Below are 20591 nucleotides of genomic sequence, written 5' to 3' on the forward strand. Positions count from 1 at the left end.
GCATATGATCATGATGATGATTCCTCTATCTCCTGATTTCACACAGGAACATGTTCTTGCACTTACATTTCATCTTCTCCTCTTATTACTATGTCATCTTTGTATCTTTGCTACCAAAGTATAGCAGTACACTTGTTTGGATGTCATGCATGACTCTAATGAAGAGTCCTTGTTTCTACAATGAACCAGTCTTAGTCTTCACACTACCTACACACTTTTCATACAGCTTTGATCATTTGTACTGCTGTGGATCAACTTCCATCTACATAAAAAATGGCACCTCTGCATTCCTAGCTCAAGTGAGAGTTTGCCTTCAGAATAGTGACTAATACATAGGCTAAACCATATCCAACAAATAAATATCACAAAGTTTGTATTATCTTCATTAATCCATTACCAGTGGACTGTGTTTACGACTCTGGTAGATCAGTGGACTGCTCACTGTTTCAAATAACATTAATTTTTATGTTTTATTACAACATAACCCCATGTATAGACATCTTATATCATTCATAGCAAGACACGAACAACAAAACAAGAAAAGGTCAATGCACTGATTAAACATGGATGATTTGTACAGTGATGAACAAATATAATTTATAATTAAGTTCATTTAATTCAAAATAAGTAAATTCCCCACAGCATGCAAAAATATACTGTACATAACTGCCACGAAAGTGATAAGTTTACATTACTCATTTTGAAATTCCATCCACACAGTAAACATTTAACTCGTAATGTAAAAATCACTTTCAGTGACGGTTGAGTAAATAACTAATACATTTCTACATTTTCAAGATGAAGGGTAAAAAGAATTAATTTCATTCTGGGGATAAAATGCATTTAAATATGGAAGGGAGATGGTTAACAGTCACACTAAGAGGGTCAGGTATGGTGAATGGATGATATTGCAATGTGATAATGCATGATAATACTGCGTCCATGATCACATAAATAGAGAGACATTTCAAGAAGCACCACAGAGCATCCAATATATGCAGCTGTACGGCCAGTTGAACGTAGTACCTGTCACGACTCGTGTTAAGAGTGCAATGGAGCAAAGCACAAACATCGAGTTATGTAACAAATTGTATACATCTTAGTGCAGAGGCCGTAAGCAGAAATTTTGTTTATGACTGATACAAACAGTACACATTTCTATTTTAAAGTACAAGAATTTACACCAAAAAATTCATGTTGAAACCATGAAAGAATTCTAAAAAACCTAATGCATACAGCATATCAACATATAAAACTGTAATATTTTAATACATCTGTATTGTATGTAATGGATGATACAGTACAGTAGTATATACTGTACTGTTGTGTGAAATCTTCTGTCATTTACAGCACATAAAACATGCATTTTATTAATATAAATTTTATTTAGTACAAACATGGCAAATCATGTTCAAAATCACTCTGTCAAGCTGTGGACACCTTGTGTAACAATGACTGGAGTTAGGTGATATTTGATATCTCCATTGACCATCTTACTTAGATTATTTGTACTGATATCACTGATACTCCATGTTACATTTAAAACTGTGGAAAAATGGTTACTACTCTTTGTCATTTTTAGTGATCATTCTACCATGTCTCATTGCATTCAGTCTGGTCCTCCCAAAACCGTCTCTAGAGGATCAGCTGCATGGATGAGGATGCTCCCTAAGAGGCTGTATTCCAGTACAATTTTTATTATCCATACAATTATTATTATCCCTATTACCATTGCCATTTTGTCTACTGGTATTGGTGTTCAATAGTTATTAACACTACAAGACATAGTAGTATAGGCTACTGATTTGTATATGATACTTTATATAATGAAGACGCTTTGCAAATTTGTAACATCACAACTTCTGGAAAGAGCTTATACAAAATTCACACTAATCTCCTACACCACGTTCATGTGCCACAGCTTGAAATATGGAAATCCTGCAATATTCTACGATGATACAAGGTGCCATACACACTAGGTACATAATGAAGAAACTTGGTACTATATCAGCTGTTGTATGGTGCAGAGTGGAAAGCATTGGAACAATGTTAATGCTTTACAGTACACTTGGAAATACTTGAAGAAAATTGGATTATTATGTAGGATATCTGAAAATGAGGGGTCTTTCACTGAAATCAGTTCAATAGCTTTTTCATGATATTATACATATTGTCAATAACAGTAACAAGATAATAATAACCAAGAGAAACTCTGACTTCAAAGATATTATCACAATCTGAAGTGTTAGTAGCAACAATACCAGCTCCCAGGTGACGTGGTTTATAGTGGTGGTCTTTGGAACTATACCACCTGTCACATGATATCTAGTGTAAGACCTTGGAATCACTTATAGGAAATATGAAAATTAGTTACAAAATATGTCACACATAAAAATTTATATTTTGCCTAGGAACTTCAAATCATATACAGTGAATGCCCACTGAAATTTATTCATCCATCTTCTCACTATTACAACTATTAGACAATATCTTATCAAATTATGTACATTACCTCAAATGCATTTTCCTGTCTGGGTCCTGGTTCTGTCAATTCAGATTTGGTTTCCTCTTTCACAGGTTTCATATCTGAGACAAGCTCAAAATTTTCCTGAGGAAGAGAACATATATTAGGCATGCTCTTCACACACATCTGCCCAGTTAGTCACCAACAAATGAGCATAATATTTAATCACCAGCTGGTATTTGAGTTAACTTCAAAATTTGACTGATGTTTTAGAGAAACTTTCTTCATATAGAGAAACCTTAAAACCAATGGTATAGTCCAGGAGAAGGAAAACATCCTATTTGAATGCTCAGGGACTTTTTTGCTGCACAGCTACTATATCACATATATAAAATTTTAAAAATTCACTGCAACATCAGGAAAAAAGTACACAAATACTGTTAATTATTCTACTCATTCCAAACACATCAACACTTAAAAGTTCAGTACACCAAGCTTAACACCAACAAAGTACAGCTCAGAATGAAATATATCTTCTCTATTTCACCTGTTCTAAGTTACGCCCTCAGCTAAATGACAGAATGTATTACAAACATATTTGCAATCAACTGCCATAGCTAGCCTAGGTGCCATCATGAAGTCATACTAAGGAAATGAGGAGTGAGTAAGCATCCCATTACTATAATTTCCTAGCCAAATAGTTGGTCTATCAAGCCCACTGACACGGTATTTATCTTTATTATTTGTTACACACTGCATCCACAGATCTGTTTTATACTGATGATGGGACAGGAAAGGGCAGAGACAAGGAACATGTGACCATGGCCTTATTATGGTACAGAAATGGAAAATTATAGAACATGACTTCTAGGGCCGCCCTAGGAGTTTAAACCCACTACCTCCCAGATGCAAGCTTCATAGTTCATAATTATAATGCATAAAAATCTGCACATTCAATACAGAAGCGAATGTATAATAGGAAAATAAAGTAATGGAGGAAGAAGAAGATCCATAGAAGGGCAAGGGGAAAGCAATGAGAAAGGGAAAGAGAATATGAAGGGAGCAGAAAGTCTTATCAGTGAGATACTGTGAAAGAGGGACACGATGGAGGGTGATTGTAACTATGGAGTCGGTATGTAGGAAACTGAATGAGAAGCTTAGAAATACTAAGGAGTGGATTGCCTTCATTCGAACTGTAATGATATGTGCAAGCATTATGGTCACCTACAATCATGGAAACAGGTTGGAATAGGAAGCTGGAAGAAAAGAATTATGGACGTCTGTTAGAATAAAAATGCAGAAGTGGTGAAGGAAAGGAATACAGTTAAGCAATTTGACAGATGTACATTACCAGTTATTGTAATAGCAGTTGAAATATGGCTGAGAAGTGATATGCATGTGGAAAATTTCCCATGAACCTGGAGAATATAACCTAGAGACAGTATATGAACTATAGGAGGGAGAGTATTTGCAGGTTATGTTAACGACAGAAAGCATGACCAACAAATGATTTAAATTACATAATCTGGGCAGGAGGGTGATGGAACCAACAAGAAGGAATTGGCACTGATAAAACAAAATAGGATTTATAGAGAGCATGAAGTGATAGATTTTATAAGTGATTGTTGAGCTGCTTGTCTCTCAGTTCAAAATAAATACAATAGAAAGAAAGGATGTAAAAAGAACTTACTAGGAAACTGAATTTAGCCTGGAAAAATACTTGGCAGTCATATGAATTTTAGGGGAGAATGGAAGGGCATGTACAGACACTTTAACCCTTTCACTCTGGCGTAGCGAGTATGGCGGCGAGCAGTGGGTGGTTCACTGAGCCCGGTGTACGGGATACTTGTCTCGCTCCGCTCCCCATTCTGCAGTCGGCACATGATGTGAGGAGAGAACAGGGAGAGTTTAAAAGTTTAATGTATTTTATTTGGAATGCTTATTCGGTGAAATACTGATGACTATATTTTTAGCACTTTTCATTGTCGTCTCATAAACTTTTCAGTCTGGAATTATCTGCATCAAACTTATGTTTCTTCAGATGCAGGTTCTACTTTTTCCACTTTAGTGATGTGCCCGGTGTGGCTCGTAGGATTTGGCCCATGTAGCATCCAGGATAATGATATGGCATAATAAAGCCTCCCCTTTGCGCTCATAGCGATGGAACTTATTGTCAGCATTATGACACACTCATTCAACCAAGCAACTGCGCACGTTCGACTTGAAGAACGACTGGACATCATACGCAGGGCATATGAAACAACACATAGCACATAGTAATATTCAATGTGCAGGCAGGTTCCACCGCATACGTTGCATGAAGCAAGAATGACTCACTTCTACCGTATTCAGACATGCACCAATGAAGGATGTATTCATTTTGAACATTTCCTTCATTAAACAAATGGCTATGCATAAGCCCATCACACCTCTGTCGGTAATAGCTTATTTAACTGCAAACAGCTATTTTAAGAGCTATTTAGAAATGAACATAACAGAGCACATTCAACATGAGAACTGATCATGATTTAGAATTGTCTTCAACAATGCGACTCACATGACCATTTAACAAAGAAATAAAAACTTTTCTATATCACACTGAAACCTCTGACTAACGAGCACTGCTTTCCTCCTCTAACTTCAAGCATGTTCGGCTATCACGAGCTGTAGTTTGGCAGTGTTATATCAACAGTACTTCCAGTCAATGAGACATTATAGTCTCTGAACGTGAAGTTTCTGTGATACAGAATGTTTACAAATCTTTATAATCATTCAGTATTTTATCATTAATGCTGATTTCATTGACATGAATAAATGAATTATAGAAAGCATAGTAAGACCAGACATCACTGTGAGTAGCCAAGGTCAGTGTTTTTAGTTTAGGCTATATTCTGTGTGTTCGATAAAACTGAGTGAATAGGGACAGCTGTACCATTCTGTATGTATATGTATAATTTCTCTGTACACCCTACGTGCCATACAAAATAAATAAATAAATAAATAAATAAATAAATAAATAAATAAATAAATACATAAATAAATTGCTGTAACTGATTTTGTGGGGCTATTTCTAGCCAGGTGCAGCCCTTGTAAGGAGACCCTCCGATGAGGTTGGGAAGCATCTGCCATCTGCAGGTAACTGCCTGTAATTGTCATGGAGGATAGTGTTATGTGCAGTATTTGAGTTAAAGGGATGTTGGGGATAGCACAAACACCCATTAGGACATCTTTCCAGATAACTTTATAGTTTGTTTACGGTGAACATGCTACCCTTGTGTCATACAAGTCCAAACCAAATAAAGTTTTGTTGCTGTCGAGGAGGGAATCCCCTAGCAGCTAGCATAACATATGCAACTCTGTGGTTTGTAGAAGACAGCAATTCAGTAACTGGCCCATTCTCCACACCTTGCAGCAGACTAAAGTGCAATTCACCTCTGAATAGAAGTGGACCAACATATGCTTATGCCACAGTACTTATGTGACTCCTTTTGAACTAGCTCATGCTGCACACAGTCGCTGATCAACACCACTGTTGCTCTTCAGGTGGGTTGCTACATACCGGAGGAAGCCTGTTTTCACCGAGTGTTGACTATTGACCACGGCGATGAAATGTGGTATGGACAAACAGGAATTATATTATTTTCAAATAATTTCACATAATATTACAACATTCTAAAGACTATTGTGACGCTGTGTGGCGACAATATCAGTTGAAGCTGTGCAACAACAGGGTCAGATAAGCAGCAAGTCAAACAATAGATTCAGTGATTTACTGAGCCTCACATCAAGGAAACTATAACAATAATAATAATAATAATAATAATAATAATAATAATAATAATAATAATAATAATAATGACACGCCCTACAGAGAGGCCTGGTGCAGGTCTTTCGAGATGATGCTTTATAGATGACCTGCATGTCTATGAGGATGGGGATGTAAAAATTGAACTCCAATGATGAGGACAGTACAGACACCCAGTCCCTGAGCAAGAGGAATTAGCCAATTTCAGTTACAATCCCCAACCCAGACAGGAATCAAAGCTGTGTACCAGTGGTCTGAAAGGCAGCATGCTAACTATTTAGACATGGAGGCAGACAATAAGGAAACTGATTAACAGTGAAAGATCCCCACAGAATGATCTGGAAGTAGAGACTAACTACAAGAATCTTCTACAGACCATCACAGAGTGAACTCAGCAAAACAAATCAGCCTTCGGTGAGTGAGAGCTTAATCGGTCATGGGCGAATGAAAGTAAGCAGAATGAATAGGCGTCGCCTATGACCTGGAAGGGTTATTCAATAGAGTTCAAGTTCCTCTGCCCATCCGCTCAAGTTAAAGAAAGAACTAGGCAGCCTAAATGGCACAAAATCAAATAACCTGCATGCCACAGTTGGGCAATAAATTGTTATTATTCACCTGGATTTCATATTCCTCCTTTACTGTGCTCACTCCAGCCTCATCGGAATTTTCATCAGCAAACACATGACAAGGTTCAAACTTTATTTCGACTAACGTATCATTAGCAGTTGGAAGCGGAGGATACGGCACCTGAAAAAGTTTGGCAAGAATGAACATTATCTCCACATCAACTTTTACATTTGAGTCTGTTACAGAGAAAATTGTCAACTTGTACTGAAATCTATAAGGGGCAGTCAAATGAAAACTGAACACGTAGCATAACACACATTCCGTATGAAAGGTGGTAACACTTATTATGTACCGATGCTGGCATCACTGTGTTAGAAGAACTGCATAGTAACAACTCACCGGTGGATATGGTTGTTGGGTTATGTCTTTGTTGGTGCATAAACTGGTCTGGTGTGTTCGTCCAGCTGTAGAAAAGGAGGCAATTAATGGATAGCACAGAAATGTGGTTCGTTTTCTGATGGTTCATCACTCTGAAGATTCTACAGAAACGGCTATGCAGCATAAAGTCAAAACACCCTGGAATGCTGTCGGACGGAGTCATCCTGTTGCATGGTAATATTCACTCCCATACTTCCAACCTGACGAAGGCTACACTTCAGCGATTTGGTTGGGAAACACTTCAACATCCTCTGTACAGCCCGGATCTACACCTTGTGATTTTCACATTTTTGACGACCTAAAGAAAAACATTCGTGGTCGTCAGTTTCATTCAGATCAGGAACTGCAAGAGTATGTGTGGTTGTGGATCCATCAGCAACTTACCTCTTTCTACAAACCTAGTTTTGATTGTCTCATCTCCCAAGTGGGATAAATGCATGAATGCTTTTGGCAATTACTTCTGAATAAAACCATTTCATGGTCACATTGTAGCGAGTGTTCGTTTTACGTTGACTGCCCCTTATACATAAATCAAACAATATCATACAATATACAAGTTTTACTAAAAGTCCCAATAAGTGGAGAGGCACTAACCAGATAAATGAGCACCTACTAAGGCAATGATTTACAACCAAATATATTTAATTTTTAAGACCACCTTGTACTTAAAATTAAATTTTGATACATGAAATTTAATTTTGAGTACAATGCGTTTGTGAAAATGAAATATTTTTGTGATTTGGCAAACATCACGATTTGTAGGCACTCTATAGTTTTGATGGCTAGTATGCCAGACTTATTTGTTCTTTTGGGAAGGAGCTAAATTATATGACGTAGGCCACCACAGCTCTATGTATAATAGCATTCAAAGTTAAATGGAAAGGTTGTTGGTCAGGATCGCACTGGGGTCTAAATGCCATTGAGTTGTCTAATTAACATCTCCACGATATACAGTAATATGTTGCAAAACTTTTTGAATCACTACCCTCTGTTATTAACCTAATCCTGTCATGATCCTATATTTTTCACTCACTATACACTAAATATGACAGATCAGCAATGATAAATAAATATATGTACAACCTAATTGAACTGCAACCTTGTGACACTTCTGACTAGGCTTTCCTGCACTAAGTATGACATATAATGTAATGAGCTATCTTTAACAAATTATTACAAAATTTTTGACAAGCTGATATTTCCTGCAAATCTTTATTTAATTTCTTGTATCTGAGATTACAGAATGATAACAAGGCTCCAGAATATTAAATGTATAAATTAATAGTCTACAGTAGTTATGATCAAAGGTAGTGAAAAATAAATATCAGAAAAAGAATTTAGTGATTTTGAATGTAATGAATATGTTAATGTGAGGATGAAAATAGTCATTCCATAAGTTCTGTCCCTAGTCTTCAAAGGTAAGTATATGTTAGCTTCGCACCCCTGCATTATTATTTACAAAAAAGTGTAATAATTCAGGATCCTGAAAAAATGAGGGTTGAAAATAATTTGCTTCGTAGTGAAGATATAAGAGAACTTAATTGCTGCAATTACACGATACAAGTGCAATAAGCTAGCTAGTTGCTTTACGTCGCACCAACACAGATAGGTCTTATGGCAACGATGAGATGGGAACTGCCTAGGAAGTGGAAGGATGCGGCCGTGGCCTTAATTAAGGTACAGCCCCGGCATTTGCCTGGTGTGAAAATGGGAAACCACGGAAAACCATCTTCAGGGCTGCCGACAGTGGGGCTCAAACCCACGATCTTCCGATTACTGGATACTGACCGCACTTAAGCGACTGCAGCTATCGAGCTCGGTGAGTGCAATAAGACTCTAGTACAAGAGTCCGACTTGACTTATCATAATTCCTATAAATCACAAGCACATTTCTGTATGTCATATTTCAACAATAAGAAAAGACTTTCTTCCTCTGTGAACTCTTCTACTGCCAGACAGCCAATCTACCAGCCATGTGAGCTGCTGCTAAAAATGCTGGGGGATGATCTGTTGGCTATGTTTTTTTTGCCTGTATCTTCAATTCCTGCTGTATGAAGGCAGCATAAGCAATGCCACTGGAAATATAAAAGGTTTTACTCTCTGAAATTATTGATAACACGCAATATCGATATCAGTGAAGTTTTATAGAAGCTTTATTTTGACACATTCCAAGTTTCATGTGTGGTAGGCCTGCACTTTGCAACTTTGTGTCACTTAATTGTTAACTCACATGTTTATAAGTTTATTTACTTCCAATAGTATAAAGGATGGATAAGCATATGAACGATTACTAATTTATGCAATGATTTAATAGTAAATGATTCTTTAGAGAATAATTTATCGACTGACAAGTGTTCAAATTAAAGAAGAGGTTATTGTGTATTCAACATTTCTGTGGACAATTTTGTAAAAAAGCATCATGATTCTCAAAAAGTATTATCAAGAATTGATAACATTTTAGATTCTTATTCAAAATTAGCTGAATATTCTCATAAAGGTATCATACTTATAACAAAAATACAGTTATCAAATAAAAAAATATGGTTAAACTTTACAATTAAGTTTTAAAAATAATAATAAAAATGTGTATACTTTTAAATGAAGGAAATAATAATAATGTTGCGTGGTCTCCAGAGAGAGGCCTGGTGTAGGTCTTTTGATATGACTCCCATAGGTGACCTGCGCATCATGATGAGGATGAAATGATGATGGCACATACACCCAGTCCGCTTGCTGGTGGAATTAACCAATTATGGTTAAAATTCCAACCCTGCCGAGATCTAACCCAGGACCCTTGTGATCAAAGGAGAGTGCGCTAACCATTTAGCCATGGAGCTGGACAATGAAGGAAATGAAACTCTATTACAGTTACAGTCATACATGTTCTCTATTCACCGATGTGCAATAGAAAAAAGAACAGGGATTTAACTCCAAAAATGTAAGTAGGAGTACGTTTTCCCTTAGTGTGTGTGATTTCATTAAAATTATCTTGGCATTCTTAGCTCAACCACTACAATACAGTCTGGCATCAAAAGGGTTAACGATATGTAGGCGAGTAGTCCACCAAGTCCGACAAACACATCCATGACCATCAAAGCATCATTTCATGGAAATTAAGGATCTTCCACAATTGATGTGATAAAATGATAAAGAGTACCATGGATGAAGTGTATCGATAAAGCTCAGGATTGTGGCCATCCGTAGACTCACCAAACAGTCACATAAGACTGTTGGAGAAATGTGAAGATGGCAGGTGAAAATCTGGACAATCATAAACCTTTCAAACCTGAAAGAAAACTGGCGGTGTGAATTTTTGTTTGTACATCAAAAACTGACTAAAATGCTCCTAAACACATATGTTTTTAGTTTATTCTACAAAACAAAAATTAACATCATAGAAAAATCACCCACACAATTATGCATGTTAGGACTTAATTTGCTACTTACAAAAAAGAAAAATTACCTCAATGCATGTGAATGTACATATGTACATGATCAAATGTTCTATTTTACAGTGGGGAATAATTTAAAACAATTAAATCTTTGTTCAAACACAAGTAAATATTACATTTTCTATACTGAGGTCGAGTTTTGCTTTTACTGCCCTTTTGGCAGCAGCACCTTGTCATCAGATCTGAAAGAAAACTGGAGGTGAGAATTTTCGTTTGTACATCAAAAACTTACTAAAATGCTCTCAAATACATGTTTTTACAGTTTATTTTACAAAATGAGAACTTTAGGCTAAGAACAGGACCCACACAATTGTGCGTGTCAGGACTTAATTCACTACGTACAAAAAAAATTCAGCTCAGTACATGTGAATATACTCATGTACATGATTAAATGTTCTATTTTACAGTGTGGAACAATGTATTTTAACAATTAAAATCTTATACATTATATTTCTAATGCAGAGTACAAGTTCTGCTGTCAAAGTCCTTTTGGTGGCAGCATCCAGCACTCTTGCATGTATTGCCTGTACGGAAACCTAGCCCGCACACTTTTGTGTACCAACATTCAAAACCTCATGGTATTATGTACGATGTTGTAAGTTCATGATTCACATTCGCTAAACATTTTCATTGATTATACTCCGATATTCAGAAGAGCTCCTAGATTAATATGAATACAATAAATAAATAAATACTTATTTTAGGCATTATTGCTCCCCACCATCTTGCCGATGAACTGTATTTTTAAACTCTTCTTCCTGCCCTCTGGTGGTCAAGCGCTAAATAAAAACAACTGAAGTACATGCTACATGTCCCGCACAAGCACGGCAGTCCAGTATAGCGCCAAGAAAACGTCAAATAAGCTCAGACATAAATAAAATATGAACCCGCACAATTGTGCGAACATGGTCTGAAAGGGATAATGATTGGGTACCTGACCACAGCAATCAAAAAAACTGATACTAACCCCCCTAAAGTGGAAGGACAACACCATCCACAGAGAGTGGTGGGGATTAACATGTTATTGTGTCATATTCCCACATTTTGGGGAAAGACAGGTGAAAAAACCTGTCACCAACTCCCAAAGCAATATTCTGGAATGGGTTATGACCCTTGAGCAGGACCCTTTGCACAGGTAAGCCCTGGATATGTTAGAGCAGCACTTGCTGTCTGCTCACATGGCCAAGTTAACACAATGCTAGCTGGAGCGCAATGTACCTGATACAATACTGGTTGTGGAATATCTGACCATAAATAAATCAACGATCACCTGTTGAATATTTTAGTGGAAAAGTCCTGATCTAAAATCCACAAAAATAGAGTTCTTAAGGGGAGTATCACAGGCCTATCCTGATAATGTTAAATTTAACAGGTTTACATCCCAGTTTGTCTGGAACTGTTGAAGGTAATGTAACAAAATTCTGATAGGATATAGATTCATATCTAATGCATTTGCAGATCTATGTTCTAGAAACCAAGATATGAATTTTTGAATCAACTTCATACATTTTTAAATATTTATATTTTAAAAATATTTTTTGATCAAACTATGTGAGATACCTCTATCACTGTAGATTCATATAAAATAAAACAATGCTGTTAATGAGAGGTACAAATTTCAGAGCACAACCTTAAGTACTTTTGAGAAAATAGGAAACATTCACAAACACAATGCAGCTTCTCAGAAACCACACTTGAGAGCACGATGCCACTTACAAGATTGCATGCTACCATGCTTATTACCACACAAATATCAGACATTAACCTTTTATGTGCTGAGTTACCACCTGACTGTTTGGAACCTCAGTGCTCAGTTTTTTCATTCGTATGTAAAATTTTGTAAAAGACTCAATTTTTAAGTTATCTGTGGGATGATTAGCTTAAAATATTTATAAATGTTGGTTCTTTATAAATTTAAATGCAAATGGAAAATTCTACACTTATGTTCAATATTATTTTGAGACAAAGCAACATTACACTATGTGCCCATGCGTGCATTATCTTTATACAAAGTCAAGAGCCCAAAATAATATTTCCTAAAATCTGTAGGCAATTAATACATGTAACTTCTTAGGAGTTGATGATGATGATGATGATTATTATTATTGTTGTTTAAAGTGGCCTAATATTAAGGTCATCGGCCCCTAATGGTACGAAATGAGACGAAATGGAATGACAAATTAAAAGTCTAAAATTCTCCACTGACCAGAATTCAAAGCGTGAGAACGAAGAATGAATGGATGGACATGAATTTAAAACAATCAGTGGATGTGACCCGCAATGCTTTACATTCACACAAACTGACGTAAAAGAATAGGATTACTAACCAAGGGACTGCTGGTATAGCATAACACTGAAATGATTGATGCTTGCAGTCTAAAGGGGGTCCAAAATCCAAGTTATCGGACCCTCATAACGGTCCTGATCACTAGGAAAGTAGAACCATGGTATTTGTCATGTTGCGGTAATAATCAAAAGTAGCAGAGACTTGCAGTATTCCACACATTATTGTACTAATCACAGATTATGAAATTCGACATTAATACAGACCTATGTTTTTCTCACATTGCGGCACCATTTACAGGCAATGCAAACCTATGGTGTTCATCACATAAGAGTACTAACCACAGGGACCTTCCACTATCCCATGGTGTTCCTCATATAGTGGGTACTAATCATAGGCAAGGCAGAACCATGGTAGCTGTCATCCCATGGTCCTGCTCATATGGTGGTACTAATCACAGGTACTGCAAAAGCCAACCACACAGTGCTCCTGTGTGCTACTAATCAAAAACCTATTTGGTACCTAATATAGTGGTACTGCATGCAAGTAAAGGTGACCCATGATGTTCTCCGCGTGGTGGTACTAATCACAAGTACTTTCATGGTTCCAAGACAATCATCCCTTGGTTGCCCCTTTTAGTCACCTCTTACGACAGGCAGGGGATACCGTGGGTGTATTCTTCATCGGCATCCCCCACCCCCAGGAGGTTGTGTGTTTGGTCTGCGAGAGGTATTTTATTTCCCTCAAGTCCGCCGGCAAGCCGGTTAGGACCCCCATATCCGCCACCTGGGACGCACCACGTGGGAGTATCACCTCTCCCCCTGCTACGCCAGCGTAGCAGGTTCGTGGCTTCTTAGGAGTATATAAGTTGAGTTTAAAAAAATACTTTCTAAATCTGGAATGTGCTGATAGTTCAATGTTTTCTACTGGTTGTTTGTGATGCCGATTTATTCAACTATCTGCACCAACTCCACTGGCAAAAAAGTTTTTAAAAAATCAATGATTTTTGGGGTGTCATCAAACACAACTTGGCCCTCAGAGCCTGTCGAAGTTACTTGAAAGTCTGGTGAAGGAAAGTAATCCATCCACCACAAAAATAGTGATAAAATAGCTTTTGTACTCGCTCTTCTTTCCTTTAGAATGAGCCTCTGTTTCTCTCTCACATACAATATTTTTGGCTCTCTCTCTCTATCACTCTCACTTTCCAAATCACTTAATAATTCATTAAAATTATTATTTCCATCATCGCTTTCCACTGTGGTTAATAACTGAAAGATTCTGTGATCCTAAAAAACATTGCTGCAAGAGCAACTAGAATGTTGTTGCACCCTGTTTGTTTACAACACAGATGAACTCCACAGACGTCTACAAAAAGATCTGTAAGTTACTTCCTGAAGCTATAATCTCTGATCAATTAGTTCTACATAATGCCCAACAGATGGCAGAACATGTCAGAGATCAAACTGGCACTTGAAAGTGAACCAGGAAACTCAAAAAAAATTAAATTCTCGCGCACCATCTATAAATGAGCATAGCAGTGCTGGACCGGCCGTGTCAGCCCATCTATATGCGGGTGTAGCACTCATCGGGTTAACTGATATCACCAGCCACCAATGTAGGTAATTGATGCAGCAGAAGTTTACTATAAATAAACATAAATTACCACCTTCTACAGGAAATAGTTTCTGAGATATCTTGTCTTAGTTGAACAAGTGCTCACAAAATGTGGAGAAATGGCTTGTGCATTAATACATGTTTTTAAATTTATAAATACTTTTAGTCATACAAAAACAATGGAAAATACAGTGGCTCACATATCTGAATGTACACAATTGGCTAGAGATATACTAACACAAAATATTTACTTCTTTCACATTATGTATTGTGAAAAATAAATACATTGTACGACCACCTGGCTACAAAGTATGATAACTGTTCAGTTCATATACGTACTGGCTATACAAAAACAAATGAAAATGTTTTCTATCAGTCACAAAAAAATTGAATGTCCACCAGAAAAAAAAAAAAGAGTGTATAGTGATATTACTTCAGCAATTGTCCACATATTCGGTACTCAGTTGCACATCCTTCAGATCGCAGCACTGCTTCCAGGCTGTTTGTCATAGAGTCCATGAGTTTCTTCATAAACGATGGCAAAATCTTGCTCCATTCCCCCTGTAGGACCCCGTTGAGTTGTTCCTTGCTGGTCACTTTATGTGCTTTGCACTTTCTTCTCCAAGTGCCACCACAAATTCTCAAATGGTATGAGGTCCGGTGATTGGTGGGGTGTTTCCAGTTTTTTTGTTGCGTTATATAACAACCACACATTGTAAATGGTGTGCTTGGCGTAGTTATACTGCAGAAAAAAATAGGGGGCACCCAGTACCAATTTGGCTGCACTTTGTTTGACGTTCTTGTTCAGTATGCAAATGTACATAAACTGGTCCATTTTCATGTCAATAAAGTGCAGATTACCCACTCCAAAGGCAGACATGCAGCTCCATACCATTACAGAATCACCACCATGTTTTACAGTCAGATGTACCTTGCCTTCTTCATAGGCTGTATTAGGTTGCCGCCACACGTAACGATGGCCATCTGATCCAAAGATGTTAAATTTACTCTCATCGCTAAAAAGGACAGTTCCAGAAGTCATCTGAATAATTTCTGTATTCATTAGTGAACCTTAGTCTTTTCCACTGGTTCATCTCACAAAGCCATGGCTTATTCCTTGATGCTTGTCCATGGAAGTTTGCCGATCTTAGTGTCCTTCTAACGGTTTCACATGACACCAATCGATTAATCGTGGACCTACCTCAGATATCAGTTTGGGATACTTGCATGTGGGGTCGTTGTGGAGTTGTTCGACGATGATGCATTTGTTTCTATCCCGTAACACTGGTTTCCGTCCTGTTCCTACTTTATTGTATACCCTGCTTTTGCATTTACATCTGTCAACAAAACCTTGGATTGTTGATCGCAGTCTTCCTATTGCATGTGCAATTTCGCCTAAAGATCTACTGTCCTTCGTCCATTTCACTGTCAGGTGCCGTTCATGTACAGACGTTTCTTTTCTCGGACCCATTATCATCTGTTGACTAAATGAACATTGCTTGCTTCTGCATAACTGGATATCCTGGGAAAGCAATCTGTCAGGTACGCTCAATTTTGTGGTGTATGGGGCAGGGATGATAATATGCAGGATGGGTCATGGACACAGGAATGGGATTTCTGTTGAGACAGATAGTACGGCAGAGCTTACTACTCGATTTTTTGCTATGTCAGTAGTCCACCACTTGTCAAGCTTGGTTGTTATCTTCAACAGTACTATTTACTTCCTGGTGTATGCCTAATTCTGTGAGCCACTGTACATCGAATCATGGCTTGTGCTGTAATATATATGTTTTAAAATTTATAAATACTTCTACTCATCTAAAATCAATGGAAAATATATCGAGTTAAAGAGAAAATAGTAAACAATATTTTTTTTGTAAAAAACGAAATATCAACATATTTTTCCAATACCACATTTTGTTCTCCCTTTAAAAGCAGATCTGTCAAGGAAGAAGTTTCTATAATGCTACAAGTGTTTCCACAGTGATGAATAAGTGGTTTTGTCACTTGAGGAAGTTTATGGGGGAATAATTTGAGTAATTTGTGTATGGCATAATATGGAGGGCTTATTTCAAAAGTACCGGGCGAAATGGCCATGTGGTTTGGGACGCGCAGCTGTGAACTTGCATTTGGAAGATAGTGGATTCGAAACCCACTGTCGGCAGCCCTGAAGATTGCTTTACGCGGTTTTCCATCTTCACGTCAGGCAAATGCTGGGGCTGTACCTTAATTAAGGCCACAGCCGCTTCCTTCCCACTCCTAGCCCTTTCCTATCCCATCATTGCCATAAGACCTGTCTGTGTTGGTGCGACATAAAGCCACTACCAAGAAAAAAAGATAAAACTTATTTCCAAAGTGATGCATCTCCAAGAAATGAAATTTTTCAGGAAATGCAATTTTTTAATGAATGGATTCCTAATAAAATAAGAGACTTCATTTTTTCTATACAGCTACATCAATTTAAACAAAATATGCTGGCCATGTTGGCTAAAATCCCAGCACAAAGAATACCATTAAAATGGAAGTAAAGCGGGGCTGGAAATGCAAATAATGCAGAACGGCGTAGGCTAGGTTACATTGTAGGTGTTAAAACATTCAGATATAATGCTTAGTGATATATTTAATCAAATACTTCACAAAAATGCTGTATTTATTCACAATTCATGCATTTAAAATGCTTATAATATGAATAGCACCACTTATTACGATTACACATGATCGCCGGCTGACAACCGTCACATCCACACCTCCTAATTTTGTCCTTATTTTTCTGCATTCTGCTAGTATTAGTTTCCTTTTCTGTGCATAATGATTTGCCTGTGTCTCAATTTCTTCATGAAACATCGCTATTTGCACCAATATTTGGCACTATTACAGAAAACTGCAGAGAAGTTATGAAACTACGAGTGAAAAAGCAGAATTCTGCCACAATTGTTAAGCGGTCACACGATATGCGAGTGCCAGGCTATAAGTTGTGTGGAGTTGTGGCACTTCAGAAATAAAAACAGTGGGAAGTTGTGTCACTTTGGAAATAAATACAACTTTTAGATGCCATTTTAACAATGATATACTCCACTTTGGAAATAAATTCATTTCCACATGATGAAAAACTATTTCGGGAATACATTCCCATGTTCAGCTTGAAATCAGAAAAAAGTGGAGTTGCATTACTTTGGAAATAAGCCCCTCATATGCGCATTCGGTAATGAATAAGTAACTTTAGTTTTTATTTTCTACACATTATCTGCCTTTTTATGAGGGACAGAACTTATTACATGGTGAGGTAGATGGTGTCTCAATATCCTTAAGGCTTCTTGTGATGGCAACAATACTGATGATGTTTTAATTGATCCTGAGAATGATTCAGAAGTCATTAAAGTGGTTGTAAGCTTTCTCTTTGTTCACTTCTATTAACTATGCAGCACCAGACCGAAATAGTATGGTTTTACCAAATGTACACGAATTTTTGTTTTCTTGTTAAAGGCGGTGATTTCTAATGAGTGTTACCAGTATTGGAGATGCCAAGAACTTTGTGAAAAATCATGCTTGAATTCTTCAAGCTCTTCAGGATAGAGTGAAAGTTGTTATATTAGACATTAATTAGAGTTCAATCAAATGTGCAGTGACAGAAGACATGAGAGAAGATTTTTTCTTGTTGTAACAATTTTAATATAGCTGATAACAATAGACACACAAATATTTACATCTATCAGAAGCACTAAGCACATCTCCACAGTGTATTAGCAATATTAGCTGCAGTCCTTGGAGGACCTACTTTCTTTCCTGATACTGCTAGACTGTACAGCAAAAATTTGCTATGAAGACTCATCTGAATTCATAGCCAACTCTGTAGAGAAATGCGACAATGGTTGGGCAAACACTGCTAGAAATTTGAGACTAGGTTTGAAATATGGTTAAGGTACTACATGCAGCTCACCTCCATTGTAAGTGTACTGGAAGAGGACTACAGTACTGCAATATGGGGACGCAAATTTATATTAGTCGCACTATGAAAGCGTCTTCTCTACTTTAGGTTTTTTACCATTCAGACATACCTCTAACTAAGAGTTAACTTACAAAATTAGTAGTCTCTTCTTCGTCTCCCAGCAATTCTGACTCGCACTTGACAAAATGTGGCTCCTCCATGTTGTTTCAAAAAACCTACACAACAAAAACATCAACTTCAATTATTTAAACACTGAGAAATTAACAGTATCTTGAATAGCTTCATTCTGTTATTATTTATAAGCTTCATATCCGTATTGATTGGTATCACTATATAGAAATAATATGAGTCACCACCTTATCAATACACTATTTTGTTTACTACCAAACTGGTAAATAGGGTCAATACCGGTTTCGACCCCTAAGGGGTCATCCTCAGTTGATACATACAAAATATCTATAAAAACATCACATATAATGGTTAATGTTTAAAATTCATATGTCATTAAAATGCTGGTAAGTACATTTTAGTTTGGATATGCGTATATTATGGGATTTATAAGTTAGCACTATTTGAGCTATTATATAGGTCTTCTGTTCCCTTGTATACAGTGTCACTAGCATTTTGTCAAATGGATGAATTACATTCAATATAATACTTTTGGCACTGTATACAAGGGAACAGAAGACCTATATAATAGCTCAAATAGTGCAAACTTATAAATCCCATAATATATGCATATCCAAACTAAGATGTACTTACCAGCATTTTAATGACATATGAATTTTAAACACTAACCATTATATGTGATGTTTTTGTAGATATTTTGTATGTGTCAACTGAGGATGACCCCTTAGGGGTCGAAACCGGTATTGACCCTATTTACCAGTTTGGTAGTAAATAAAATAGTGTATTAATAAGGTGGTGACTCATATTATTTCTATATAGTGATAGCTTCGTTCTGATCGCTAAATTCACAAATGAGAACTGTAAACAATACTGACATCCTTATTTATACGTTATGAAACAAGACAAATTTGCTAAAAATAACCATTAGGCCTATTCTTGATACTTTACAAAGCTTTTTGGTTCACTTTATATTCTCCACAATTAGACATCAAACAAAGAGGATGCCTCATTCCCAGCAAAATAATTTTCTCCAATATTCACATGTTTGTTTGGATAATCCTTGGCGCAAAAGATGGTTGGATGCCCAATAGATACACCATCAAAAGTCATAGTGTATTTACATGCAAATTACAGCCAATTCCTGGCTGTCAAATGAGCAATAAGAATCTCTGTATTTGGAACAGGGTTGGGATTAATATGTATCATGTGCTTTGGCAGCTTGCTATGCGATTCATTCAAATGGGGCATTCAGGGATAGCGCACATGAAGCACATCTGAGGATGTAACATTCCCCCCAGATTTTCTTAATGAACTTTAAAAATAATCATGACCCTGAATTTGCAATGTCCAGAACTCAGTAAAACTTCCATTGACCATTCAAAGAAGACAGGTTAGAGATCCAATATGGCACAGCACAATCGATGTTACAGGTAATAAACAAAGCCTGACAATTTGGCAAATCAAGAGGCAGTATGGCAGAGCAGCCTATTCCCCCATTTGAGAGGGGACAAAAGTGTGAATTATTTCTTGGACTTTCTCATCATGGCAAAAAATTACAGCTATAAGAGCACTGGTCTGGTAAGGTTAGAACAAGACCAATGGTCCAAGGGCAAGCAAAGGCTGTCTAGCAGCCACTGGATTCCTGCTAAAAAAAAAAAATATATATATATATATATACAAAGTGACGAAAAGTAAGGTTATGGAGCATACACATCCAGTTCACACCATTAGAACTTCACACTGTGCGGTTTTCCGATTTGTGGCAATCCTGTGGCCAGAAATGATGATGATCATGATTTAAATGGACCGTGCAGTCAGAGGCAGAGTTGTGAGCTTGCATTCGGGAGATATTTGGTTCGAACCCCACTGCCGGCAGCTCTGAAGATGGTTTT

The 20591-nt window shown here is 37.1% G+C and overlaps 1 protein-coding gene across 1 annotated transcript in view; it reads right to left on the minus strand.

Moving 5' to 3' along the window:
• Window positions 1-18783, minus strand: part of LOC136881797 (uncharacterized) — a 50469-nt gene extending 31686 nt beyond the window's left edge. Inside the window, exons 1-3 of the mRNA XM_068229326.1 lie at window positions 18702-18783; window positions 6885-7016; window positions 2513-2608 (exon numbers count right to left, since the gene is read on the minus strand). Of these exons, the coding sequence (XP_068085427.1) occupies window positions 2513-2608; window positions 6885-7016; window positions 18702-18770 (297 nt within the window). The 5' untranslated portion in view covers window positions 18771-18783. The remainder of the gene's footprint in view (window positions 1-2512; window positions 2609-6884; window positions 7017-18701) is intronic.
• Between the last annotated feature and the right edge of the window lie 1808 nt (window positions 18784-20591).

Source organism: Anabrus simplex, chromosome 10, assembly GCF_040414725.1.
Source record: "Anabrus simplex isolate iqAnaSimp1 chromosome 10, ASM4041472v1, whole genome shotgun sequence".
Lineage (NCBI taxonomy): Eukaryota > Metazoa > Arthropoda > Insecta > Orthoptera > Tettigoniidae > Anabrus > Anabrus simplex.